The sequence below is a fragment of the Myotis davidii genome, unplaced genomic scaffold, assembly GCF_000327345.1.
Source record: "Myotis davidii unplaced genomic scaffold, ASM32734v1 scaffold356, whole genome shotgun sequence".
Taxonomy (NCBI): domain Eukaryota; kingdom Metazoa; phylum Chordata; class Mammalia; order Chiroptera; family Vespertilionidae; genus Myotis; species Myotis davidii.
In genome coordinates this window covers 1145560-1173127 of record NW_006288188.1, presented here as the reverse complement: position 1 = coordinate 1173127, position 27568 = coordinate 1145560, and the positions used below count along the sequence as shown (strand labels likewise).

Sequence of the window (27568 nt, the reverse complement as noted above, 5' to 3'; positions counted from 1 at the left end):
CAATAGTTTCTTTCTTTCTTTTTTTATTTCAGAGAGGAAGGGAGAGGGAGAGATAGAAACACCAACGATGAGAGAGAATCATTGCTTGGCTACCTCCTGCACACCCCTTACTGGGGATTGAGCCCCGAACCCCCCGGGCATGTGCCCTTGATCGGAATCGAACCTGGGACTCTTCAGTCCACAGGCTGACGTTCTATCCACTGAGCCAAACCAGCTTGGGCTAGATGGGCATTTAGATAGTTTCCAGTATCTTCCTATTTGCAAACAAGGCTGAAGTGAACAACTTGTGCACAAGTCTTTTTGTATATGTAGGAGTTGGTGTTAGAAGTGAGATTGCTGGGTCAGAGTATGAGAAATTAGAATTTGGTGACTGTTGCCAAATTGCTCTCTTCAGAAGTTGTGGCACTTGACCCTCCCACCAACCCCAGTGTCCAATGCCTGTTTCCCTTCATCTCTCTCATAGACATAGTATTGTCAGTCGTTAGTTTTTTGTTTTGCCAATCTGATAGGTGAAAATAGTTTCTAAGAGTATTTTAATGTTTTTAAGGAGAAAACAAAAACAATTTCCTCTCTCTCCCTAGTATGCTTATTTCCATGTGGTTTGTTAATTAAGATGTAGACTTATAATTCAGACAAGCAACAGTGTTTAGTAAGTCTTTGAAGCTCTAAAAATTGGAATTAGAAACTTATTTTCGTATTCTGAGTTCTGAGACTGAACACATACCAGCAAGCAGCGTGCACTGGGCGATTCAACAAGGCGGAACGGTTCCCTGCTTCTACAGAACTTGCAATCTGGAAGCACAGAGATAAAACACAGGGTGCATTGACAGGAAAGTGTGTGCAGCTGTGGGAGCACATGTGGTTTCAGGAGGGAGGGACTCAGGGAAGACTCAAGTGTCATGCTTGACCTTCATACCAGCCCTGTGAAGCCATGTGGACTGGTAATGTGCCTTCATCGCCATGAGGAAGTAGTCCCAAACAAGTTGAATCTTATCCAGGATTGCAGAGCCAGAACTAGAATCCAAGATCTGCTGGCTTCCTTCCTCACTGTGCTGCCTTTGTGCTCCCTGCAGTTCCTGGTTAGTGATAACTAAGCCTTTTTGAGAATCGCATTGTTATAAAAGTGCTGCTCTGTTGAAACTTGAGAGACTTAAAGCACAGAATTGCGAGAGCCTCCTGGTCTCATTGGTGAGGTCTGTTTCTTCCATCCGGCTCTTTTTAGCTTGTTAAAACAAACCATGTCACGCTTAGAAGACATTTACTAACATATCTTATTTTGGTATCAGTGCACTTTCCTATGATTACACAGTGTCATTCCTAGAGGCGTGAGGAATCAGACCAAGGCCGGCATTGCTGCCTTTTCAGGTCTGGAGTTTCTGTACTTGAGGGATGTATATAGAGTGATGGGTGACTTCGCTGCAGTAGCTTTCTCCCCCTGCCAAGCTAGTGAAGCTGCACCTTACAATAGATGATACCAAATGGAGGAAATAATAGTATGGAAAGAGTTGAATGCAATATCAAGTACAATATGTGTTCAATCCACTTATTTAGGCATTCATAGGTTGATTTTTATATGTGCCTTGATCAGGGATCAAACCCACAACCTGGTGTATCAGGACAACACTCTAACCAATTGAGGTACCTAGCCAGGGCCATTGCTATTATTTTAAAAAATTGAATAGAATTATGGTTCTTGTGTTAAGTCCATACCCTATTGGGGAAGTGAGGAGACCTCACTTAGTACAGAAACTTCAGACCCGAAAAGGCAGCAATGCTGGCCTTGGTCTGATTCCTCACTCCTCTTGGAATGACATTGTGTAGCCATAAGGAAGTGAGATCTACACACAGGACCCCAGGAGGGGAGCACTATCTCCTTTAGGAACCTAGACACTGAGGGTGGGAGACAACAGTGGCATTTGAAGTTGTAAGTGCCCTGCAAACTAGAGCCTTCTGATCTATGCAAGTAGCATAGGTTTTTATTGCTGCTTTTTATCATCTCTTATTCTTTGAGGACATTTCACCTGAAGATCTTGAGCCTAAACTCAGCTGTGCTTCAAGGAGACTGACTCTTTACTCTTCGGCCTCAGTGGTAAAGGGGGAGCCTGAGTGGGAGTGGCAGCACTGAGCTGGAGAGCCTGCGGCGGGCAGTGGATTTTACAAAGGGATTAGGCCACAGCGGTGTGTTGATCCACCCCTCCCTTTTTGGAACGTCTCCTCCCAGTGGCAGACTTGGAGGTGCCAAGGTGTACTTGATCAAACAAGGCAGCCTATCCTTCCAGATCTTTCTCTGCAAACACATCTGAAATACCTATATTCTAGTTTCATCCTCTGAATTGATTGGGGGAGGAGTGGAACTATGAGTCTCAGGTAGATGGAACATAAAATGAGCTCCTACTTCTTACCTCCCCTCTTTTAAGTGCAGTTTTAAAATGTGTCTTGTACAGGGGCATTACCTCTAATTCTCTAACTTACTTCAAACGGTTCAGTGTATATGGGGCCGGTAAAGAAAACTATAAAGCAAACATGGTAGAATGCCAACATTTGGGGAATTCAAGTGAAGGGTTTGTGGAAATTCGTTTTACTATTTTTTAATTTTTCTCCTAAGTATGAATTTTTTAAAGAAAAAGTTAAATACATATTTTAGCATTGTCCTATGCAAACATACATATTGACATTATTATTTGAAGTCTGCACAGCATGCTGCTGGGTGTAATATAAAGGTCTTTAGCTGGACTCCTTTTGTTGGTTATTGATCATTTCCGGTTATTTGCCATTATAAACTGTACTGCTTAGAGACCTGTAAATATGATATAATCTCAGGTACTTGAAATGGCATCCCCAAACCCTTTTGAAACACTCCCACTTCCATAATGGACCTCATAGGAATGTTTACAGTAAATTAACCAATTAATGCTTGAACCTAAGAACTTATTTAGAATTTTTAATGGGTTACCTGGTGACTGTTGAGCAATATATTTTGATACTAATAAACACTAAGCCATAGAAAAATTTCTTCAGTTTTGGTTCATCTCATGTAAGAAAAATTTAGGCAAAAAGCGAATCTTTTAATGATATGAAACATCTTGGCTATGTGTTGACCACTGGAGTAATTATGAAGATTAGAAAGTTTTGTAATGTCCTGAAGTTGTAGCTTTTTTACTTCATTCTGTTGGAAGCAACAAGCAAATCTTTTTGCCCTAATTCCAACATGCTTGACTTTTTCATTGATTGCCAGAGTTTTCAAAAATTAATTTTTAAAAATTGATTTGAGAGAGAGAGAGATTTGTTATTCCACTAATTTTGCATTCATTGGTTGGTTCTTGTATGTGCCCTGACGGGGGATTGGGCCTGCAACCTTGATTGCTGCATATTTTAATTAGATTCCCCTTCTTATTCCAGCAACAGGTAGGATGAGGGGACTAGTCAGTGCAGTCATATGCTCTGTTCTATTAATTCACCTTCAACTTCGAATTATTAGTTTTCCTAATGGTGCATGTGAAGAATTGAGACCATAGAATATAGTTACATTTGACCTTTAGGTCAAAAGAGCACTTGTTTTGCTAAAATGTTTGGTTGCTAATGCTTGTTACAGTTTTTAGCCTTCCCTTAATGGTTTTGAAAACAGTGGGTGAGCAGGTCTAGTTGTTGACATGCAATAATGTCTGAAGTCAGGTCAGGTGGGACAAGCAGATAAAAAGGATATCCATGATTTTTTGGTCATATTCTAATTTCCAGACCCTACCTCAAAACTAACAACTGACAACATTCCAATGAAACCCATTCCATATAATAATATACATGCTTTAAAATCTAACCCAGGCAGGTCAGATCACATTTGAATTTTGACATACCCATTAGATTCAATTCCAGAACACTATGAATGTTGTGTGTTCTTTTCTTTTTCTCTCTTTCTTTCTTCCTTAGAATAAACTGGAATGAGGGAAACGGGTTTATAAAACTCTAATTCAGGCACTAGCAGCCAGTACTGTATTAAATTGCACTCAAATTAGGAACAAGAGCCAGGAAAAGAGCTCTTTTCTGTCTCCTCTAGCTGTGAGTCAGATACTGCACCCAATTGCCTAGCAGACCAGCACTTTCTGCACACAGTGACAGCAAGGGGGGGGGGAGGGGGCTGTGTTGTATGGAACTTGCCCAGGGCACTTGGCTCAGGAATTGACACACATCAGAAGTTACTGTTCCTTTGAAAACCATGAAGTCATGGGTTTTGTTTCATGTCTCTGGTTAAGGAAAGGTTTGGTTTGGTGTTTTTTTTTTTTAATATGTATTTAACTTTTCCATTTTCTCTGCACTTAAAAATATAAAGACTGTAAAATGATATTTCCTAGACACTGTCTGTGTGGTGGTACTACCACCAGCAGCCACCGTTTGTTTAGCTGGGAATAAAGAAGAGGTATAAGTAGTGGATCTTTTCTCCAAGACACTAGGTAATCTCTCTCCTTAAGGTCTTTCTCTGGGAAAATACTATGTGTGTGTGTTTGTACGTACATACATATTTGTGTGTATATGTGTATATAACATGCATGTAAAAAGTCAAAATGCTGACTTGAAGTAGGGCTAGAGACAGTTAGCTTTTTAAAAAAATATATATTTTATTGATTTTTCACAGAGAGGAAGAGAGAGAGATAGAGAGAAACATCAATGATGAAACATCGATCAGCTGCCTCCTGCACATCTCCCACTGGGGATGTGCCCGCAACCCAGGTACATGCCCTTGACTGGAATCGAACCTGGGACCTTTCAGTCCACAGGCCGACGCTCTATCCACTTAGCCAAACCGGTTTTGGCGACATTTAGCTTTTTTTAAAAAAAATTTTTTTATTGATATCAGAGAGGAAGGGAGAGGGAGAGAGAGATAGAAACGTCAATGATGAGAGAGAATAACTGTCTGATGCATGCCCCCCACTGGGGATTGAGCCCACAACCTGGGCATGTGCCCTTGACTGGAATAGAACCTGGGATCCTTTGGTCCACAGGCTGACGCTCTATCCACTGAGCCAAACCAGCTAGGGTGAGACATTTAGCTTTAAAATGAATTTTTGGCAGGTTAAAATATTGCCAAAAAATCTAACCTTAATTAGAGGTTGGCCTCCTGACTGTGTGGGCGTATACTAATGTGGGATCATCTACATCTTCCTGTTAATATAGCTTGGCTCACTAGACAGATATTGCTATGAAGGAGCAAACTGACACTGCTTTTATCTCTTTCTGCCTCTACTTTTGTTTATATACGTTATTCCCCTAGATTTAAGAATATACTAATTTTCTTTATATATTTTCCATTGAAAAGTTTTGACCTGGAGGCCATAATTAGTACCCCATGATTAAGTCAGGTTAATCTTTTTTGTCTTATTTCATCCAGAATGTGTAGTTCCTAATATTTCCCTAGTTAAAGGTAGACCTGAGGTGATCCTACTTAAGAGAGAGTTGCTGTATTAATACCTGCACCTAATACTCCAGTTGTGTTTGTTGTTTGTGTGTACTAACTTTTTCTTTTTCCCATTCACTTTCAGCAGACCTACTCCAATGAAGTCCATTGTGTTGAAGAGATTCTGAAGGTGAGTTCATTGTTACTGTTTCTCACTTGAGGAAATATTTAGGTAGGCAGGCAATATCCAATGACTTTGTGAAAAGTTGCCATTCCAAACCCCTTTAAACAGCCCCACCTCCAACCCCAAACATCTCCAAAAGCAAAATTAACCAGAGCAGTAACAGAGGGATGCTAGGAACATTATTGAACTCTCTGGCAGATTTTATTAATAAAAATGAAGTCTTCAAACTGCAAGGCTTGTGGACCAGAGTTTTGAGACCTCTCTCTCCAGTTTTGCTTGTTGTCCATGAGCACCCAGGAGAGTTGCCCACTTTTGGGGGAACTCCCTGCATGGATGCAGTCAGGGAGCCACCAGCTGTTTGGTCTACACCTCTTGGTGGTTCACAGGTGACACCTCATATTTGTATTTTCAGTGAGATACAAATATACAGTTTTTAAAGGGGGAAAAAGAAAAACAGAAAGTAAATAGAATCTTTAGACCTTGGAGGAAGGTTTATTCTTTGCTCTTATCGAGTGTGCCATGAACATTTGTGCTGCTTCTACAAATACACCATTGAATCCATTCTCCATGTGTTCACGTTTCTTTCACATTTCTTTCTAGAATTTAGTTTCGGGTTGTGGGGTAAGAACATAGCAGACAGACTCTGCTAGAAACCAGGAACTGGTCGTGTACAAGGGTCCATGTGCAATGTGCCTTAGTGGGTGAATGGAAATAGCTCAGGTTTGCATAGCCTCTTGGGGGAATAATGCAGTACTTGTAGTACTTATGTTAGTGCAGCATTCCATTGACATTGGCACAGTGAGTGGTAACACTATTTGTTCGTTCGTTCATTTGCTCAGCAAATGTCTGTTAATCTTCAAATACTTTTTAGGCATTGGGGATGCCATAGGAATAAAAGTCCTTGGTCTCATGGAGGTCATAGTGGAGAAGATGAATATATAATAAAATTCTAGGTAGTGATAAGTGGTATTAGTCCTGTAGCAGGCAAATGAACAGATAACTAGGCAAAGGGAAGAGTGCAAAAACCTTGAGATGGGAACAGGTTAGTATGTTACAGAACAGGAAGAAATAGTGTGTCAAGAGCAAAATGAGGGAGGTGGTGTGTAGAGCGGAGAAGGCAGCGGTGTCGCCCAGAAGGCCAGGAGTGAAACAGTGCCAAGTATTTTACCCCCACTGATGTGATACATCATTGCTAAGGCTGGGGCAAATTTGTGACCTTGTGAATCTGGGCAGCTTCCTCTCATGGCCCCAGTTCTCTTAAGGCCTAAGTCCCTCTCCCGAGCTAGGCATTCAGGGCAGTGCATACATTCTTTCTGCAAACCACACATTCCAACTGCCTAATTCAGTAGCCAGGGCAGCCTTAGGCAGTGACAGTACAATGGATGTTTTCTGGGAATAATTGGTGATTAACCATCATAGATTGGAATTCTAAAGAAATTGGAATTTTAAATAAATTCTAAAGAAATTCTTGGAATTCTAAAGAGATTCATGGAAAACAAGGATGGTACTTTCAACTTCTCAATTAATTATTATATTTTACATTGTAGCATTATAATGGTCCCGTAGCTTAAAGTATAGTAAAATAAAACAGTAAGGAGTTCTCTTTGGTGCAGTATTTTGGTGAAGTTCTTCAAAAGCTAGACTATTAATTAAAAGTTGTAATGCTTTTAATTTTTTAAGTGCTTTCTATGCACTATGTATCCAAGCATTTTACATAAGTTACCCATAACACTTTGAAAAATAAGTGGTTTTAGTCTACCTGTTATTGACATCTGAGGCTCAGAGAGCTCCAAGAATGCAGGCTCACCTGGCTGTTGAGGGTAAGTCAACATCAATTACGCTGCTTTTTACTGTGCCAGGCCATTTCTGTCAATTCTGGGGCTGTAGTGACCCAGAGAGAGGCTGGTGGGACAGGCCAGAGGAGATGCGAACCAAGTTTGGGATTGGAAATAACCTACTAGAGCAGCGGTTGCCAACCTCTCGGACCTCATGGACCACTGGTTGGCCATAGCTGTATTAGAGCACCATGTTCAGCTGTGGTGAGAATCAGTGGGCGATTCTGTGGTCAGAGAGTTTGGTCAGCACTTCGAAAAGAATGAAGTGTTACAGCACACAATGTGTTAATGCAAAAGAGGAGGTATTACAGCCTGGTCTGGGGTGGCCAGCTTGTTGGTAGAGGGGTTGCCTGTCACTCCGTAAGCCAGTTTGCCAAGCAGGTCTGACACACATGATGACATGAGCAAAGGAGCATCCTCTAAAGGAGTCACTCAAACATGCTTGTGTTTTTCCACAAAGCCAAGTTTATTAGGGAGACCTCCCCAATAAGCCAGCAGTTACAAGCAGGTAGAAGTGAGCAGAGCCAGCATCCAGTGCAAAGTCCCTCTCACTGACGGTGTCTGCAGTGGAGAGGTGCATGTAGGTCTCAAAACAGGCAGCCACAGGGGTGCACCTGTCAGATGGAGTGGGAGTCCGGCAGGGCTCCGGGCCTGACTGGTACATCAAGCGCCTGGAGGTCAGAGCTCTGAGTTCTTACAGCCTCAATGGGCAGAGGCCCCACTCCATATCAATGTTCATATGAAGGCCTTATCCCAGTGTCCAGACTTGTGGTTTTGGCTGTCCCTGTTCCCCGGATCACCTCAGTCGACATAGCACTTGTCATAACTGGCATGGCTGACAGTGACTCCATGTTGGATTGTCAACAGTGTTCAAAAAGTCCACTCTGCTCTTGCCCCAAAATGTGGGAATTGGTTTTTTTCTTTTAGACGGGGAAAGCAAGAGGCCCATACCCTGTGCTGTCAGCCACTGGCTTCCTTTCAGTCATTTGGGAGCTCCGTTTTCTCATTGGTAAAGAGAAGGTTGCAGTTAGTGATCCCCCAGCCACTTTGGCTCTAATAAAGTGTGTGTGCGTGTGCATGTACATATTTATGATTGGACACCTTTAATCTGACACTGTTTTTAGAAGAGTAAGATATAATTCATGAATGTGCTTAGAAAAAAGAATTCATGTCGAGGTAAATGTATTCATTTGTAAGATTTAGAAACCTTGCCTCTATGAAGAGTAAATAGAAATTAAACTTCTGTTCATGGAAAGGGAGGTAATTTTTTAAGGCTCTCTCCTCCACACTGTTCTTATGTACTAATAGTGTATATCAGGGAAGGGTCAAATCCATTAAAACTCTCCCAAGAGGAACAAGTGACCTAAATTACTTGTTTGCTTAAGTCAAACAGGAAAATTCTTCTTCCTTTGAACGTAAATAATTCCAGGAAATGCAATAAAGAAGCTGAGGGAGAAAGAGAGCGTTGAGCAGGCTCCGCTTTCACAGTTACATGAGCTCTGGTAACACCTACACCCGTGTGTACAAAGCGTAACCGTATTCAGAGTGTTAAGACCATTGCTGTTCTATGCTCTTGTTTTTCTCCTTCATACTGATTTTTTCTCTCTTCAGTTTTGTAAGTTGGAGATCTTCAGCTTTTGAACATAGCCCATTAAGTAGGAGATTTTTAAAAAGGAAATGAAATAACCTTTAGTTTGACTTTTTCATTTACCATCAATCCACCCTGCATTGTTTAAAAAATTAACTTCAGTAGCAGTGTGTTCTATTTATAATTGGCTTTTTCTTCCCTCCCCAAATCTCTTTTCAGGAAATGACCCATTCGTGGCCACCTCCTCTGACAGCAATACATACGCCCAGTACAGCTGAGCCCTCCAAATTCCCCTTTCCCACCAAGGTAACGCCCTCAGTGCCGCGGGCACTGCACCCATAGTGCCGTCTGAGGATTGCTGTGAGCCAGATTAGTCAACTGCTGCTTGTTGAACTCTTTGGCAATTATGTTAAAATTACAATTAATTTGACTTCTAAAGTGCTTCATAATGTATTCAAACACTTTCTTATCCAAAGTATGTCAGTAATTTTTTATAATAGTAATTGTATAGGGTTTTGTAGCTTATGAAAGCATTCAGTGCTTTCCAGTAAATCCTCTCATTTGAGGGTCATTACCTAGAGATGGGAAAACAGAGGCACAGGCAGTAAGTGAGGTGGGTTGTCTGGTTCCTAGTTTAGAATGGAGATATATACATTTACACACATACATACATACATGCATCTTACACTACTCACATTTCTTAACTTTTCTTAAAGTTTAACATAATCTGCTACACTTGTGCTAGTTTCAGAACAAGCAAATCAACAGCTGACATATGTTTCTGTTGCAGTATTTATGAACAGTGAAATAAAATTAAAATAGTACCATTTTTCTTTGGGGGGGTTGTACTTTAGGATAGCCTTCAGAATGTAGAAATATCTTCAGGTCTGTGTTCTGTCTAACCTGATATATGCATGCACTTTGTTAATATATTATATCCATTCCTTTCCATGGTATTGTTTTCAAAAGATGTTATGTCTTCTCAAATTAGTATTTGCCACATTTGATACTTGACATATTTTCTAATGATAGTTTTTTAAAAAGATGATTCATGTTTAAAGTAAAATATTATATACATTTTGGTGGGGTTTTTTAAAAATCTTTGCTCAATACTAAAGGAAAAATAAATTCTAGTAAAGAAGAGAAGCAATAAAACCTATTTTGTATAAAAATTAGACTTATCAGTAGTTAATAGATTTAGCCATGATGCAACCTTAATTTTATAAACCTTAACTGGAGATTTTTCTTTTTCTTTATAGGATTCTCAACACATCAGATCTGCAGCCCAAAACCAAAGTAAGTAAAATATGTGGAACTGATTATTTCACTGGAGAACAAAGCTTGGTTCTTACTGTTTTGATATTAAAGGAAGGAAAAAACATTAATGAGGGCTTCCTGTGTTGAAAGAATGGGAACGCAAGACCAATATAAAGCTGCTCTTTAGGTGGAATTTCAGATTGTTGCAAAGAGTTCATGGAGCTGTTTTAGTAAAGTCCTTAACAGATATAATTTGGTTTTACGTGGCACCTGATCAATATCTTGAATAAGATTCTCAAGCATTATAATGCAAGAATTGTATACAAGGGTGGGCAAATACAGGTTTATAGTTGTGAGTGATACTCTTTTGATTTGATAAAGCTATTGTAAGATTCATAATCTGCATGTCTTTCCATGCAAACAACTGTAACCCTAGTTTTGCTCACCCCTGTATAAGACCAGGTTGGGATATTTTGTGTGATTCTTATATTTATACAAAAGTAATAAATTGTTATAAAGAATACAGCACACAGTTTCTTTAGCTCCTCTATATGTATTTGCCATATACTTAATTTTTTAACCCCTTTTATGGATTGTAAATACTTGAAAATTTAGGGAGAAATGGAAAAAAGCTAACTTTATCCATCTCTTCTCTTCATCAGTAATTTTGATAAATTCTTTTTGTCCCAAATACATGCAAGGCATTTCATACCTTACAAAATTGACTAGGGTATTTGCAATCATTTAGTTCATTCATGCTGTGTAGTAGGTGCCCAAGTTCTAAAGTTTTAGTCTTCAAAGAATGGGGACCACAGTAGGTTGTGTGTCAGGAGAGGGAGCTCTGAGGTAGATGTTCCGTGGAGGTGACTCTTCCTTCATCTTTTCCACCTCATTCTTTTCATCACTTGCATTTTCCCCTCTTGGTTATTCTACCATTTAAATTGGATGTGAGGAAAGTAAAAAGGTGAGAAAAGCAAGAAACAGAGCTTCCTTCCTCTAGAGCAGGGCTGGGAAAACTACAGCCTACAAACCCAACCTGTTCTGCAGCTAGTTTTTGTACAGAAAGTTTTATTAGGACACAGCCGTGCCTGCTTATTATTAAGCCACAAGGTGTAGCATGCAAAGTGTAAAATATACGTCTGACCTTTACAGAAAAAGTTTGCTGTCCCCTGCACTAGAGATACTGAATAAGGTCTTGCAAAAAACTCACCATCTTGCCACAGTGTTCTATAAAGTAGCAAAGTAAAATGGACAGAAATCGATGGCTGCTTGGGGATTGGGAAATCTTTTTTCTCAGCATCTTGGCAGCTGCGGCAGAGATAGCTAGCTGGTGGAGTGGCGCGGGACTGCAGGTGGCCGCCCGCTCAGCTGCGGACAGGGTTGCCAGGGCTCCTGTACCCGTACTTGCTGGGCTGCCAGCCATGCAGATTCTGTGCCTCCTACTGGGTTACTCACAGCTTGATGGCTAGCTCCTGGTTTAGAAAGGCCTACTCATCCTTTAAATGGATTTCCCCTTTTAGCAATAGAGTTGAAGATGAACTGGTAAGTGCTTCGTTGTCCAGGTACGGGTGTCCTCTCGGCCTGTGGACTCATGCGGGCCCATTCTTTGTTTCTCTGATGAGAAGTTTTCAGTCCGGCAGGTCTCCGGTAGGGCTTGGCTCACCCTTCAGGAGTTACCTTGGGGTCTTACTTGTTGCCACCACTTGTCTGTGGATGTTCTGTGGAACCTAGTTTACCTTTGGGAGGATGTGGTCTATGTGGGGCCTGGTTGGACCCTAAAGGGATCTAGTTGTGTGTGGGATGAAGAGGGAGTAGAGTTCATATGGATATAGCTTTCAGAAAGGTAAAGTTTGACATATATTTATGCCCAGCGAGAGAATTCAAACGTCTTGAAAGGGATCTTACGGTTTTGTAGAGTTAGAGAATGAAGTGTAGGGATTTTACTCGTGTGTTCACATCCACATGTGGGAACATACCTACCTGCGGATAACAGAGCCTCATGAGGCTGCGGGCCAGTCAGGATGATTGGGCAGGAGTCCCTGCGCATGGTCAGAGGGTGACCCTAGCCCCTCTTATTTGTAGTCCTGGCTTTCTAGCTGGAAGGGGAAGCTATTAAAAAATATTATGTAAGAGCTGCTGCCACCATGAGGATAAAGTGATTAATTGCAAATATTCAGGGGTCCACATGACCTTTGTGAGAAATATCACTCACTCTTGCCTAAAGGCATCCCTATTTCCACCCACTCGAGTCCTGTTTCAGGTCCCTCTACCTCATGCTTAGACAGAATCAGCAGCCTCTTAACTGGCTTGCTGCCTCAACAGTTGACCTTTCCTGCTCTCTTCTAGGTTAGCCCGGGCTGCACCTCCAGAATACTTTTCCTGAGGAATAGCTGCATCAAATCCCTGTTTAGACCTTTGATGGTGTCTCATTGCCCAACAAATAGTTATAACTTCCCACCCTGGCCTTCAGAGCCCTCCACACCCTGACTTCCACCTGTCTCTCCATGTCCTTCTTCACAGATCTCATCCAGCCTCACCCTTTCCAAATCTGTGCCACTACGCCTCCACTCTGCACCTTGATTTGCAGTGCCTCCTCTGCTTGCAGATCTTCCTCACCCTCCTGCCAGAGTCATTCTGTCGACATCTCACCCATCCTTAGTGACACAGTTCATGGGCTTCCCTTTGCCTCCTTTAATCATTTGCCGCCTCTAATTAATCAAGGGGCCATTCTCTTAATTCCTGGACAATTACTTTATGATCAATTTGTATACTTAATCTCACACTGCCTAGGGTTGTAGGTATTTGTGCTCTGTTTGATGTCCCTCATTCAACTATAAGCTCATTGAGGACAGGGTCAAGAGCCCTGAACATCTTACCCATGAGACACTCTCTGTAAATAGCTGGTGAATATGTAAATTGTGGGGGATGTTGAATAATGGAGGGATGAGAGGGAGGGTTGGCCAAGGACAGAGGCTGTAAGTGGAGTGCTGACAAATGACTGATAGATACCTGAGGTCAAACCAGGTGGTGGCTGAGAGCAGCTCTGCCCTGGTGCTTCCATCTGAACCCTCCCCCCCCCATCAGGAGAGTCTTCTGGGCATCCTTCCTCTGCCCGCAGGACAGGGTGGCAGGGCCTGCTGCAGGCAGTGCTTTTCAGAGTGCTTTTGCTTTAAGCCAGTGGTTCTCAATCTTGGCTGCACATTAGAATCACCTGGGAATCTTTTTAAAATCCTGATTTCTGGGCCTCATCCTCCGGAAATTCTGTTTCTTTGTTACTAATGTTGTGGCCCCACCCCATAACAAAGAAATCAGGATTTGAAAAAGATCCCCAGGTGATTCTAATGTGCAGCCAAGGTTGAGAACCACTGCTTTAAGGGTTTCTAACTCCGAGCAAGCCCTCCCTTTAGAAGTAACATAAATAGTGATGGGATCATGACAAGTGCAGTGTTTAGCACCCTGGTGGACAGAATTTAAATATACTGAGTGTTTAGGTGAAAAAGGTGGGGGGGGGGCACCAAAAAAGGGAATTTATAACTAAAAATCTCATGAATATATGTCACAGTGCTGCTCTAATCATTTCCCCCTCCCCCATAGAACAATATGATACATCTTCAAAAACCCGTCCTCATTCTCAGCAGGGAACATCGTAAGTAAAATGCTTTTGTTTATTAAAAGTTTTTAATACAACATTGTAATTTCTCATGTAAATCTGTTGTTTGGATTTTTCTTTTCCTGTTTTCACATAATGAAGTTCATAAAATACTGCTGCATTTTAGAGGGAAGAAATGACCTACATTTATATTTGGATTAAGTTGTGTTGAAGTGTTAGGCACCATAACAGAGTTTGATAAGGGGTTTTCTCACAAGAATGGCATTTGAGCCATAATTTACATATTAACTGTGGAAAATAGAAGGTTTTAGCTGTATAAATTTTAGTCTTAAGCAGCTTTAGCTTTTGGAAACATCTTGGGGGGTGTGCACAATTTAAGATTTGCTGCCACGTTTTTGGCCTAGTTTTACAGAATGAGCCCTACTGCCCAGCTGTGCTTTATTAAGGCCATGTAAGTCCAGATATATTTGGGTTTTTGGAACAGTTTAAACTACATAATAAAGATTTTTAAATCAGCATTTTGACCCAGTTTGTCATTTCTTGATGATATTGAACTAATAGTTCTTTCTTTTCACACACCTAGAAGTGGTGTTTGGGGACTAAGTGAGAAGGCCTTTCTCTCCTTAGGTATCTAATCAGTTACTAACGATGTGGTGTGGCTAGTCTCAGGTTCAGACTCCCACTTTCTGCTATTTTCTGGGCATAATACTTGTTCCATATATTTTGGAAACGGATTACTGTGGATTGAATTTTTTTTTAATATATTTCATTGATTTTTTACAGAGAGGAAGGGAGAGGGATAGAGAGTTAGAAACATCAATGAGAGAAACATCGATCAGCTGCCTCCTGCACACCTCCTACTGGGGATGTGCCCACAACCAAGGTACATGCCCTTGACCGGAGTCGAACCTGGGACCTTTCAGTGAGCCAAACTGGTTAGGGCTGGATTGAATATTTTTAAAACTGTAAAATCACCGTTCCCAATTGCCACTGTTCACTTTATGCAATTTGTTTTCACTTCTCCATAGCAAAATAAGAAAAAAAGAACAATATAATGAGATTTAAAATAAATGTATTATAGTTTAAGGGATGGATTTATGTGTGTGTGTAATAAAAAATCTGTTTCACTTGTACTAGCAGGTGGTGAGTTTGTGCTTGTTTTTATTGTCCTTTACTAGAAAAGAAAATTGAATCATATGTCAGTTATTCTCTCCCCTTTTTTTCTTTTTTGCCTTTTCCTTTTTCCCTTTTTGTTTTTTCTTTTTTTGAAATGTATTTTATTGATTTTTCACAGAGAGGAAGGGAGAGGGATAGAGAGTTAGAAACATCGACGAGAAAGAAACATCGATCAGCTGCCTCCTGCATACCCCGACTGGGGATGTGCCCGCAACCAAGGCACATGCCCTTGACCGGAATCGAACCCAGGACCCTTGAGTCCGCAGGCTGATGCTCTATCCACTGAGCCAAACCAGTCAGGGCCCTTTTTGTTTTTTCTTAAAGAGAAAAAAAAATTCTTGGCTCCCAAATTTTGAAGTCTAGAATCACTTTCCTAGATTAATTACATTTAAAGAAGGAGGTTTGTTAAGCCGGTTGATAGGTGGGTAGAAGACAGAAACCACAGCTCCAAGGCTCACAATTGTAATAACTCTGTATCTTCCCAAGGTTTTTACACCTTGTGCTCTTTATAATAGTTAGTAGTAGAGCCCTTTAGACCATAAAAGGCCCTGGCCAGTGTCTTTGGGGGGCAGTGAGAAAGGGGGTGTTGAAGAACTTGCATCTCACTTGGCAGTAAGAATAGAAGGGAGGTGCTCTCCTAGGAAGTGAGTGGAGGGAGCGGCACCAGCAGAGAGCAGCTGTGTCCCTGGGCCTATGAGGAGAGGAAGAAATGAGGCAGATCTAGACTTAAGAAGTAGTTTCAGGTGGAGCAGACTCCCATCACAGTTTCCATCAGCTTCGGGGCTTAGGTAGTTGGTGGGGACTGAATGCTACTCAGAGATATGGGTAGTTCTGATAAGTGAGGTAGACCACTGAAATCAGAGGTGCCTGGAAGTTTCTAACAGGTATACTTATCTCTTGTGATATTTGTAGTGTGTGTGTGTGTGTGTGTGTGTGTGTTTAATAAAAATGTTAATTTGCTATATACAAAATTAACTAGAAAAGCATTTTGTCACGACCCTCATTGACTTAGGGAAGGAACGAAAGTAGGGCCTAGTGGAGGTAAAGAGGAGGTGGAGAGTGGTCCAGGAGAGAAATTAGTACTGAGCCTGGGTAGATGAGGGGGGACTGTGTGGTTGTAGTGGTGTGGGGTGGGGGTGGTGGTATTGGTAAGTGCCCAAATGAATTGTACCTGTAGGTTAAAGGAATCACATTTATGGAGACTTCATGTAAGCAGTGTCCCAATTAATTTGTAAAGTGCAATCATTGCTTCAGATTTAGTACAGTAAACCTCTTGGTGCTCACAGATTAATTTGATCTGGTGTCAGCATTAGGGTTCTTTGACGTGCACTTCAACTGCTTGAGTGACACATACTAGTACAGCACCTGGGGGATAGTCTAATGTACTTTGAATGTCAGGAAAGAAATGTTAATTACAGAGTCATTTGTACTTTGGTTTCAAAAGTCAATCTAGGTCATAATGCTCTTTCTTTCAGAGTTACTAGTACTTGAGACTCTTTAGAATAAAGTGGAATAGGGTGTGTGAAGGAAAACAGAAGGGCCCAGCACTGGAGAATAACTGGAGCCTGGCTTAATTTCTCTCTGTTCAGACCGTGGAGGAGCACTGGTGCTAGCTAGCCTGGTGGTAGAGGATGCAGGAGGGAAACATATATGTGCAGAATCCATTGCTTTTACTTTTTGTGGTTGAAGCTCTAGTTAGTTCTTAAATGATGAATTCCTTCTGCCAAGCTCTGCAGGGGAGTGATTAGCTGGGATGTCAGTGCCATTTCCCCTCAGTTTAGGGGAGGAGGTGCCTGGCTTTGGAATCCTCTTCTTTCCCAAGGCTTAGGTCTGTGCAGTTCTCAGGGGAAAGTATGTCTTTCCTTTTTTAATACAGTTATTAGATCCTTTATATGATTGGGGACAGTTCCCTTTCTGTGCAGCCAGATACAGTTTACGGGTATCAATTCTTTTGCCAGCCTTTCAGAAGGGATAATCTGTTAATGTTTAAGAAACTATAAAGCAGTCTCCAGATGTTATTGTGGCTAACTTTCTTCTCTCTCCCCAACCCTGCCCTGAAATTGCCAAGTCCTTACTAGAAAGTACCCTCCTTTACTTTTCTTGTATTTCCCTCAGAAATCGTCACTGCTTATTTAGACTAAGAGACAGAACTTAGCCATTATAAGCAGTTTGCAGTTTTATTTACATACATGGAAAGTTTCTTTTGAAACAAGGAAAATGCAGTATCTAGACTTAAAGACTGGGATTGGAAGAAGAAGAAGAAAAAAAGACTGGCATTGGGATCATCTTGAAAGTTTGATGATGAGAAATGGTACAAAGATAATAAAGGCTGAGAAGAGCCTGATACCTTTTTAAATGAGCCCTAGTTTTCAACTTTTATATTCAAAACATTATTGGTTTTGAAACTAAATGTTGGCAAAAGATTAAGGAAGCCCCATTATTTCAGTTTATTATAATATAAAATGATCACATCAGGACATATGTCTGCTGAAATGTCCTAAAATTTAGTCTGAAGAAGTGACTTACTTGGACCAGCTCATTTAAATTATATTTAGCTTAAGGAAATTATTCATAACTCTCCTTTTTAAGATACTTCTTTTTGTCTTATCTTTAAATGTTAGCTTATATTATGTGAAAGTGTTTTGCCTGGATCCTTTATTTTAATGGCAGCTGTAATGTAGAATGCTATTTGCTGATAAATATTATGGAAGAAGTGATTAGAAATCACCTAATATGCAAAGCTTGTGAATTATTTGTCACTGAGATCACACCCGTCTCCCGTAAACAAGAAACAAGCATTTGTGCTGTCCGTCACACATTGGTAGTTCTACATTCAACCTTCAGCATCACAGAGTGTAAGTGGAGACCCCATTCTAATAATGCTCAGTACTCAATACCAGGTGTTGCTAGAAAAGAATACACCTTGTTTTCACCCTCAGCTTATCAGATCAAATGATTGAGGATCCAGGGTTACTGCTGTTCAGAACTATGTTAGTAACCTAGATATATTGGGAAGTGATTTGTTAGGAGAGTTAGGGGTGTAAAATAAAAGAGAATGAGGCAGGTAGCTTTTCTTTTAAATATGTTAATGTTAGCCATGCTGTCGGGAAATGAGAATTTGTAAGATTGAGTATTGAAGATTTCTGTTCGTAAATGGGATTAAACAAAAGAATCATTCTGTGCAATGTTTTTTTTTAAAGCTGCTTATTTCAGAATTATAGCCACTAGGGCACATTAAACCAACATTTAGAAAACACTACAACTCCCAATTGTAGAATCACCTTCTTCCCCCATCCACACTATGCTGTGACTAGCTTACCGTTGGATTAGAGACTCTTGGAATAGTCAGTTTAACTCTTCAACTTTAAACTTTACTAGATAATAATCTAGGATCTCTTGCAGGACAGTGTTTGACTTAACATTGTATACGAGTTCATGCTTGAAACTTGAGTAATGTTGAAGGCATAATGTTGTAGGCTATGTAACGAAGCCTCTTTTAAATAATTATAAAAATACTGCTAAGGAGCTGGATGGATCATCCTCTTCTGAGTATTCACCTTGGAGCTGTACTTTCAAATGATGCAGGTCTGGCTTGTACTGCTTTGGGAGCACCCCTTTAGGATAATATCTCCCACTATGCTTGGTCTAAGACCAAAGGTCAAATAAAATGGAAAATAATAATTTTATATAATAGGTAAGTTTTAAGTAAATGAACCTGTGTGTGTCCTACAAAAGAAAGTCTTCTCATCATTCTTTAATGTGCCTTTGACTTCAGTTACATAAATTACTAGAGTCCCAGTGCACCAGATTTGTGCAGGGGAGGGGGGGGGGACAGGGGGAGAGGATCCTCAGTCCGGCCTGCGCCCTCTCTCGGTCCAGGACGCCTCACTCCTTACCACCTGCCTGCAGTGGAGCCCAGCTTCTGGTTGAGCAGCGCTACTTCTATGGACGCACACTGACCATCAAGGGGCAGTTCCTGCATTGAGCGCATGCCCTCTGGTGGTCAGTGTGTGTTATAGCAACTGTTCATTCTGCTGTTCAGTCGATTTGCATATTATGCTTTTATTATATAGGATTCTCTGTGCTTTGCTCCAGGTGACTTGGAGATACTTTCAAAAATTGCCATTCTCCATTCAGTGCATAATTATCAAACACAGGCTGGGTACCTAGTGCTGCTGTAGGTATTTGGGGAAACAATGACCAATAAGACAATATTCTTGTCTTTCACGTCTTGTAACTAAAGGAGGGTGGCATGTAATACAAACTTGGTGATGTGATGTTGACCGGCGTGGGGGAGGAGTTTCCTTGGATGTTGGTGATACTTCTGGGGGGGAGATCAGGAAAGGTCTCTCAGAGGAGGTGACATTTGATCTGGAGCCTGAATGGTGAGAGGGAGGCAGAAAATGCTTGCCACCATTAAAGGGGCTTGATAATTTATGCTGCAGGCTGTAAGACATTTGAAAACATCAGAAAATAATTCTTATTGGAAGTGACTACTTTAAAGTGGTTCATTTGCATATGCAAGACTTGGTTTAAAGGAGCCCTTAAGGGTCTATTTATTTATTTATTTATTTGTTTGTTTGTTTTTTCTGTTCATCAGATTATTTATTCACTTGATTCTTAGATTCAGTTGTTGATAGATGCATATTTGTTGTTCATAATTTGTATCTTTACCTTTTTCTTCCTCTTCCTCTTCTTAAAGGATACCTTTCAGCATTTCATATAATACTGTTTGGTGGTGATGAACTCCTTTAGCTTTTCCTTATCTGTGAAGCTCTTTATCTGACCTTCAATTCTGAATGATAGCTTTGCTGGATAAAGTAATCTTGGTTGTAGGTTCTTGGTATTCATCACTTTGAATATTTCTTGCCACTCCCTTCTGGCCTGCAAAGTTTTGACTCCTTGCTGTTTTCTATACTCTGATTACTTTCCCCCAATCCCTCCTCCTCTCAGGTCTTTCCTTGGATGTCATCCCCTTATCAACTGTCTTCCCTAACTACCCATGGAGAAGAGCAACCCACACCTATCTTTTCTTTTTTATACTTTTGTTCCCCTCCATTTAAAAAGGATTAGCTGTTTATGTCCTTCCTCTACACCAGCAATTTTCAGCCTTTTTCATCTCATGGAACATATAAACTAGTTATTAAAATTCTGCGGCACACTAAAAAATATATTTTTGCTGATCTGACTCCCCCCACCCCAAAGGTATAATTTTGATTCATTCACACTGGATCGCTATTGTGTTGGCCTTTTAAAAAAAATCTGACAATATAAGGACAAGAGGTCAATGCCCCTGACTACACAATCAGATATTACCTGTTTTAAAAAAATTTTGTGGCACACCTGCTAAAAATCGCTGCTCTAGACTTACAAGTGCCTCAAGAGCAGGGATTTTATATGCTTGGAATCTTGAGTAGGGCCTGGCATATAATAGTAAGTACCCAGAATAAATGTAGAAGGAAAATTATTATACATAAACTTGATTAAATACCTGAGCAATATTTAATAAACATGATTTTCAGCAATAATCTTTCTAGATTTTGTTTCTAGTCATCCCATATGCCACCCTTGCACTAGTGTCTTATTTGTCATACTTACTGATTTAATCTTATTTTTTAACTTCACATTTTCCTCATTTATACTCTTATGCTTTTTCTCATCCTTATTTGATCTCAAATGATCATCATTTCATCTGTGAGTTTTACTACTCTCTTATACCTCTGACAACAGTTTTTACTTATCAACCATAATAAGCTGAATTACTATATTAAATCATGTGCTGAGTCACTTTCCCCTTTATCTGATTAGTCCATAATCTTCTATAAACCATCTCTCCATGAATTTGAATTCTGCCAACTACTCTCGCCCTTAGGAGAGTTCCCCTTTATATGTTGTCACAACTGCTTAAGATCTGCTTTTTTATTTTTTCATTTATTGTATGTGGAGTCCTCTTCATAATTTGTAGCCTCCCATCATCTTGTACAAAGCATTTGTAGTCCTTGTTTCTGCCCTTTATGAAAAAAAGGAATCAAAGCCTGATTGAATTGAAAAATTTGGGGAATTATGTATCTACTTGGTGCCTAACCTCTTTCTCCCTGCAATCCATTGCTTGTTCTGTCCCCAAATCAATTTTAGGTTTGTGCAATTTTATACATTCTTACATGCTCATTAGCAGTGCTGAAAAGCATTACTTTACATACCATTCAGGCACCTAATACCAGGGCTGTAACTTACTAATTGCTGAGCTTGCTTTCACTTGCTCTTTCCCAAATAAAATGTAGGGCCTGATCATAGGAAAAGTTTAGCCAAGAAGTTAGTTTATTTAAGTTTTTGGGGTTGGGATTGAGGTGTTACAGAATACTGGCAGTGAACTCTTTGGCAAGCCCAGTCTTAGGATAGAAAGGGAATAAAGGCTTGTCCGGTGTGTCTTCACAGCCACAATTGCACTGAGTCACTGAAGCGTGCCTGCCAGAACCTGTGCGTGGTCTGAGCTTTGCAGAACAACTGCCAGAAGAATGCGTTTGTGCAAGGGGTTTGAGGATTGTAACCTCTAAGTCAAAAGTTTACCTAACCAGTAGTGGTTAAGCCTACGCGGTAGTTCAAAGAGGTGCGTTACCTGAGCACTTGGCCTCTTTTGAACGGCGCCAAGGTAGGCCGTATGGTGCTGTGTGCTCTGAAATAACTGCTTTGTCTTAGAGGTTGAAAGTGAAATTGCAGTAGTTATTTGACCAGTTTAAAAAGTATGTAAGGTTTACAGTTTATTGATTTTCATAAAGGAAAAACAGCATATTTCTTTGATTCTAACACGATAGTTATTTTACTAATTTGTCCCTTTTTTCATAAAGGTTCTTAATTTATTAATCCCCATGAAAAACCTGCAGTCACCACAGATAAAGTCCCTGAAGAATCTTCTCTCCTTCTGTTGTCATGTCTTGCAAGTCTATATTTAGGTTCATTTTTCTTTGTTTAAGGAATCATAAATCGTGCCAAAGCCAGTTGTCTCCCCACCACCAAAATGGGTTCTGAATCAAAACACAAAGATGACATCTGCTGTGGTCTTGTACATTTTGGCCAATTTTCCCCGAATTTCTGTCAGGTACTGTAGCCTTCCCAGGGGGAAGGATACTGATGACCATTTGTTTCCCCTGAAATAGTCTGTTGGTCATGAGTTTCCTGGTCCGGGTAGTTACTTTGTTGTTCATGGTGGAGGTTGATCTTCAAGCAGCCAGGGAGGAAAATCCTTTCTCTCTTTTTTGATAGTTCTTTTCTTGTAAATCGAACTCTTCTCTCTGTTGGCACCGGAACTTAGATTTCATTCCATCAGTGCATTAGTTTTTCTTGCTGTTGGGTTCTACATGAGCTAGAGCAGGGGCATGGATGGAGTGTTTGTGTGAACTAATATAAATTCAAAGTAAACATCATTACATAAAAGGGTAAGGTCTTTTTTTTTCAATAGTTTTAAATTCATTTCAAATGGGCCGGATCCGGCCCACGGGCCGTAGTTTGCCCACGGCTGAGCTAGAGCAAGGCGATTGGACCCAATGGAATCGCTTTTGCTTCCTGTCTCCAGCATGTACCAGCTTCATGACCTTTTCAGTGGCAGCTCCAAGCTGGTTCTTCATCCTTGGAGTGTGAGGGCATCAGAGTCAGCCCGCAGGGTTGTGGGTAAAGGGAGTGCCTGTAGTCCTGATCACAGTGGAGGTGCAGTTTGTGGTACTGTTACTCATTCATGCAGCCAGCTTTTTAGATAGCCAGCCTGCCAGATTCTAGATATAGAAGTTATGAAAGTACAAATGACTTGATCCTGCCCCAGAAAACCTTATAGTTGAGTACATCCTTTGGGGCTTGACCCAGATTTTATTGATGTGAATGGGATTGGTTCTAGGAGATTTGATTCTTTTTAATGGGTATAAAGGTGCTCACCCAGATGTGCTGTAATAAATTTTGCCATTCTTCACATTCAGTGACCAGTTCTTTCACATATAATTTGTGAAGTATAGTATGGGATGGTATACTAATATTCTAGGCGTCAGATATAATTGTGGGACAAGTAGGGGCTTTAGCAGCTGATTTCTTTGAATTTTTCCCTTATCTCCTAAAAATAAAACCTTTACCTGTTGTCGGGTTACATTTCCCCCAACTATATAGGTTTTTTTTTAATCACAATGGCATTTGTGATTAATTTTCTAGTTAATGGTTTTTAAGTAACTTTTTTTCTTACTGGAGATGTAATACCTGTTCGTTATCAAAACTTTAGAAATTATTTTTCTTCTCCTTACTTAAGAGCATGCTTCTTATGTTAAGCTACCCATCTCTGGTGATGTAAATGTGGTTTCTGGAAGATTCTGTGGTTACTCTTGGCTGAGTTGGCAGATGCTGACAGTATGCTATGTGTGCTGATTCTCATGTCAGGTAAATTATACCCGTGAATTTTGATTAAATGAAATGCCATGTGTAAATCCCTAGTAATTGATAGATCTTGTTTAATCTTACTAGTTTATCATTGCTTTTTGAATGAGTGTTTCTTTGGAGATACCGTTAGCGATCTTCCCTCAGTGGTCACTGTCCCTCCACACTTAGGTCCTGAATAAGTTTTGTATCTGCAGGCTTGTTTTGCCATTATCTACCCAACACTCTGAAGGGGGTAATTTCAGAGTCTGGAATAGCATTTTTTTTTTATGGTCCCTTTTATTCCTTAACAAGCAGAGCTGAAAGTCATAACATATACTTTCTGATTTAGTATATCATACATACTTTCTGATTGACTCTCGAATATATTCATGGAAGCTGGGCATTCAGTAGCGAGGCAAACAACTGACAGGGTATTTAGTCCTCTGCTCACAGCAGGAAGCATGGTTGGATTACATGGTCATTGATGTTTCAGGGAATTAAGACAAATCAGTTTTATACAAAATAAACCCAATGACTAAGAAGCAAAGAGATTCATTAACTATGGTTTTGTTGTTGATGGTTAATATTGAATATAATTTGTCAGTTTTTTTCCTTACATTTATTCCAGAGATAGGTCTTTTATTTTTTGCTTGTGTGTGCCCTAGCCAAGCCACCATTCAGGAATATACCTGTTGAATAACTTTTTCTTATATACCATTATGATTGCTACTGAGGGCTGTGGTGTCTAGCCTGGCTAACATAGGAATTTAGCTTCCTTTAGATAAATATTGAGTGAGATCTCTATTTGCAAGTTAACAGTTTTCATGTTTTTTAGAAACTTATCACAGGATGTTGTTAGTACATTTGGTGGTGAAAGGCTTCCTTGGCAAGAATTACAGTGTTGCATGTAGGTGGTCAGTATGAAAGAGCCAAGTTTAGCATTTGTTTTCATTAGGAAATACAATGATTATAGCAAGGATTCCCAAAATAAAAATTGTTGGTGAGATTATTGAGGTATTTTTAGAAATACTGAAGGATTGTAATCTCTAATATAATTTGCTTTTTGGAGCATAAATAATACTCAGGCAGACTTGGGGGTTTTTTGGCTTTTATTTTTCACTATAACATTTCCTCAAAAGTCATTCTCATAAATTGGGTGGAGGAAGTAGAGGGAGCTCCTTTGACGTTTGGGCATCTCCATGGAAGAAGGTAAAGGGGAAGAGATAAAAAGGGGTTAAGATTTGCGTAAATGTACAGATTGGAAACTGTTCACTTTCAATGTGCAGGTTCATCATAAACCACACTGCCTAGAGATGAATATTAATATAACTGAGGAAGTGAGCTGAATTTTTATGTTTATCAGAATGATAGCTGTCTATGATATTATTTGTATTACTACTCTTTCCACTGATCATTGTTTAAGCAAACGAAAAAGAATCTTTTTGTGTGCCTGAGCAATAGAGTTCAATGTTAATAATGGCCTTTGGACAAAAATGTAGGATGAGGGCACTCTTGGGTGACTGTTGACTTGATAGCTTCATACATCTTACTCTGCATTTATTTAATTCAGATATAGTTCTTTTTAAAGTAGCTTTTGTTTTCATTGATTGTAGAGAGATGAAGGGAGAGAGAGACAGAGAGACATCAATGTGAGAGAGAAACATCACATTGACTGGTTGCCTCCCGTACGCATCTTGAATGGGGATCTAAGGAGCAACCTGGGTATGTGCCCCGCTAGGAATCAAACCAACCACCTTTTGGTGCACGGAATGATGCTCCAACCAACTAAACCACACTGGCCAGGGCTCCATATATAGTACTTTTTATAGCACTGTTTTAAGCATTCATCTGCAAATATTCATTAATCTACTATTAACTCATTTAATGGTTGATCATTTATTCTAGTTGTTAGCATATATAGAAGGAAATAATTTAAATGTATCCTGTCTTTCTTTCTCCTCTCTCCCTCCCTTCCTCCTACCTTCCTTCCTCCCTTCCTTCCAGCCTACCTACTTATCTACCTACCAACCATATGGGGCTGGCAACAACTCCCTGTCTCTTGGTAGTTCTGCCTTTAATGGTCAGACCTGGGAAGGATTCCATTTTGAGATAGTAAGGAGCTTGGACTGAACTACTTTGTGTTATGATTGTAAAACTTACATTTCCATGAAATAAAGTATTGGAGGAATAAATAAAACCTATCCCACCCCCATTTTAATCAGTCAGCATATTCTCTACTTATATGATAAAGGAGTTGTTTGAAGTCATTGTAAATCGCCCTGTCTGTGCCCCGCTCCTTCCAGCATGCTTGAAGATGACCTCCAGCTCAGTGACAGTGAGGACAGTGAGAGCGAGCAAGTAAGTTATGTGTGTCCCGTAATCTGGAGTCCTTTTACATCTGTCTGACTTCTCTGACCTGCTTACCCTAACCTGTCTTTTTCTTTTCCTCCCCCTTCTCCCCCTTGTTGTGAATGCCTAGGCCCCGGAGAAGCCTCCTTCCACATCTGCACCGCCAAGGTACCGTGTGCGGGTTTCTCCCTCTGCACCAGTGTTCACAGTTTTCTACTGAGTTGGGAGCATTACAGCCTTAGCACTTTCATAACTTCTTCGTGGGGAAGGAGATGGAGTATCACAGCTAAAAGAAAGTACCTGTGTAATATTTTGGAAGCTTCAATCAGCCTTAGAGAGGTGGTTAGCTCTATAAAGGGAAAGAACCCTACCCCCACCTAAACCATCATTGTCGGAGAAAAAAATTTTTGAGAGTTTAAAATAAGCTTGAATCGCTTTCCTCAGTATTATGTAACCAGTATTTGAAAAGTTATGCCAAAGAGCCCAGTGTTTCTATGAAAGTGACAGATTTGCTGTGTTTTCAAAAATTATAAAGCCAAATTTTCCGTGGTGGCTGTTTTCTTAGTCATGAATTTTCTAATTGTTTCTGTGGCTTTTTAAAATGGCCTGCAGTGCATTTTAGTGAGGTGGAAAATGGCACTGTTTTCATTTTGGAAACAACTTGGCTATATTTTAGAAAACATCATGCTTTAATTTTTGGAAATGGAAACTAAACCACCTCTGGTATTGAATTTCATAATTTAATATGCCAATACCTGACCTCCACGGACAGGGAAGAGTTAAATTACACTAGCTGTTTTACTCCCTTGAGATGTGGTCATCCATTCAGAGACAGGCTCAGCAATAGAAACCTTCCTCGCATATGTGTGACGTGATGGTTAGCATGGAGGAAGCTCATATAATTTTGCAAGGTCTTACAGAGTCATAAGCTCTGCTCATTTTGTTCAGTAATTTCTAGTGGCTTATAATGACTCATAAAATATGACAAACTAGCCTAACTTAAAAGAGGAGAAAAAGAAAATAGAAAAAAAACAAAGTGGGGATAAATCAGAGGCAGAAATAATACAAAGTATATATCTCATTCTGATCCTCTATGGCTTAAGCTCTTCAGCTCCCAGTGTGAAAATGATCACAAACCTGACCACATTTTTTCTGAGGAAATTGTCATAGAATAGTGTGTTTGCTTTAAAATGACCTCATTTGTTTTATTGGTTATAATTTTAAAATTCTACTTTAATATAATTTTATTTAATAAATTTATTTAATGTTTTAGGTAGATTTGGAGGCTTTCACGAATATAAATACTGATTTATTGCTTTGGCTAATTCCATTAAAACTGCAAGTTTTAAGATATGCTTTGAAATTCTGTATAATGCCCAGCAGTGTTTTCTCATTGACCCAGAGCTATTGTCCTATTCATAAAACTTACAGTAGTTAGTCTCTCCTTCAGCTGATATTTGGAGGTCATCCTAAACCACTTATAAAAAATGGCCTACTTCATAATTCTGCTCGAATGTGTCGTGCTTGCTTTTGAAGTCACTTTCCAAAGGAAAACCATATATATGTAGTAGTCTTTGGCTATCATACAGTTAGTTCTCATTTAGACAGGAGAGAGATTTTAATGTATTTGCTGTGCTTTCAAAAATGAACTTGTTTGGGATATAAATCTATATATACTGTGAGTTCTTTAAGAAATAAGTTTTATTTATACTTCATGTGAAGAAGCATATATATATATATATATATATATATATCTACATATCTTAGGCTTTGGGCCATACAGTCTGTGTTA

General features: G+C 39.9%; 1 protein-coding gene across 3 annotated transcripts in view; it reads left to right on the top strand.

The window, feature by feature from the left end:
• Positions 1 to 27568, top strand: part of AFF1 (AF4/FMR2 family member 1) — a 198343-nt gene that overhangs the window by 140690 nt on the left and 30085 nt on the right. The window contains exons 1-7 of one of the 3 annotated variants that reach the window (XM_015561532.1): positions 4333 to 4445; positions 5532 to 5576; positions 9213 to 9299; positions 10253 to 10289; positions 13845 to 13896; positions 25731 to 25785; positions 25907 to 25944. In XM_015561532.1, coding sequence (XP_015417018.1) covers positions 9216 to 9299; positions 10253 to 10289; positions 13845 to 13896; positions 25731 to 25785; positions 25907 to 25944 — 266 coding nt within the window. In that variant the 5' untranslated portion in view covers positions 4333 to 4445; positions 5532 to 5576; positions 9213 to 9215. Of the gene's footprint in view, positions 1 to 4332; positions 4446 to 5531; positions 5577 to 9212; positions 9300 to 10252; positions 10290 to 13844; positions 13897 to 25730; positions 25786 to 25906; positions 25945 to 27568 lie in introns of those variants that run through there. The other 2 variants (XM_015561531.1, XM_015561530.1) reach the window with 2 other exon arrangements.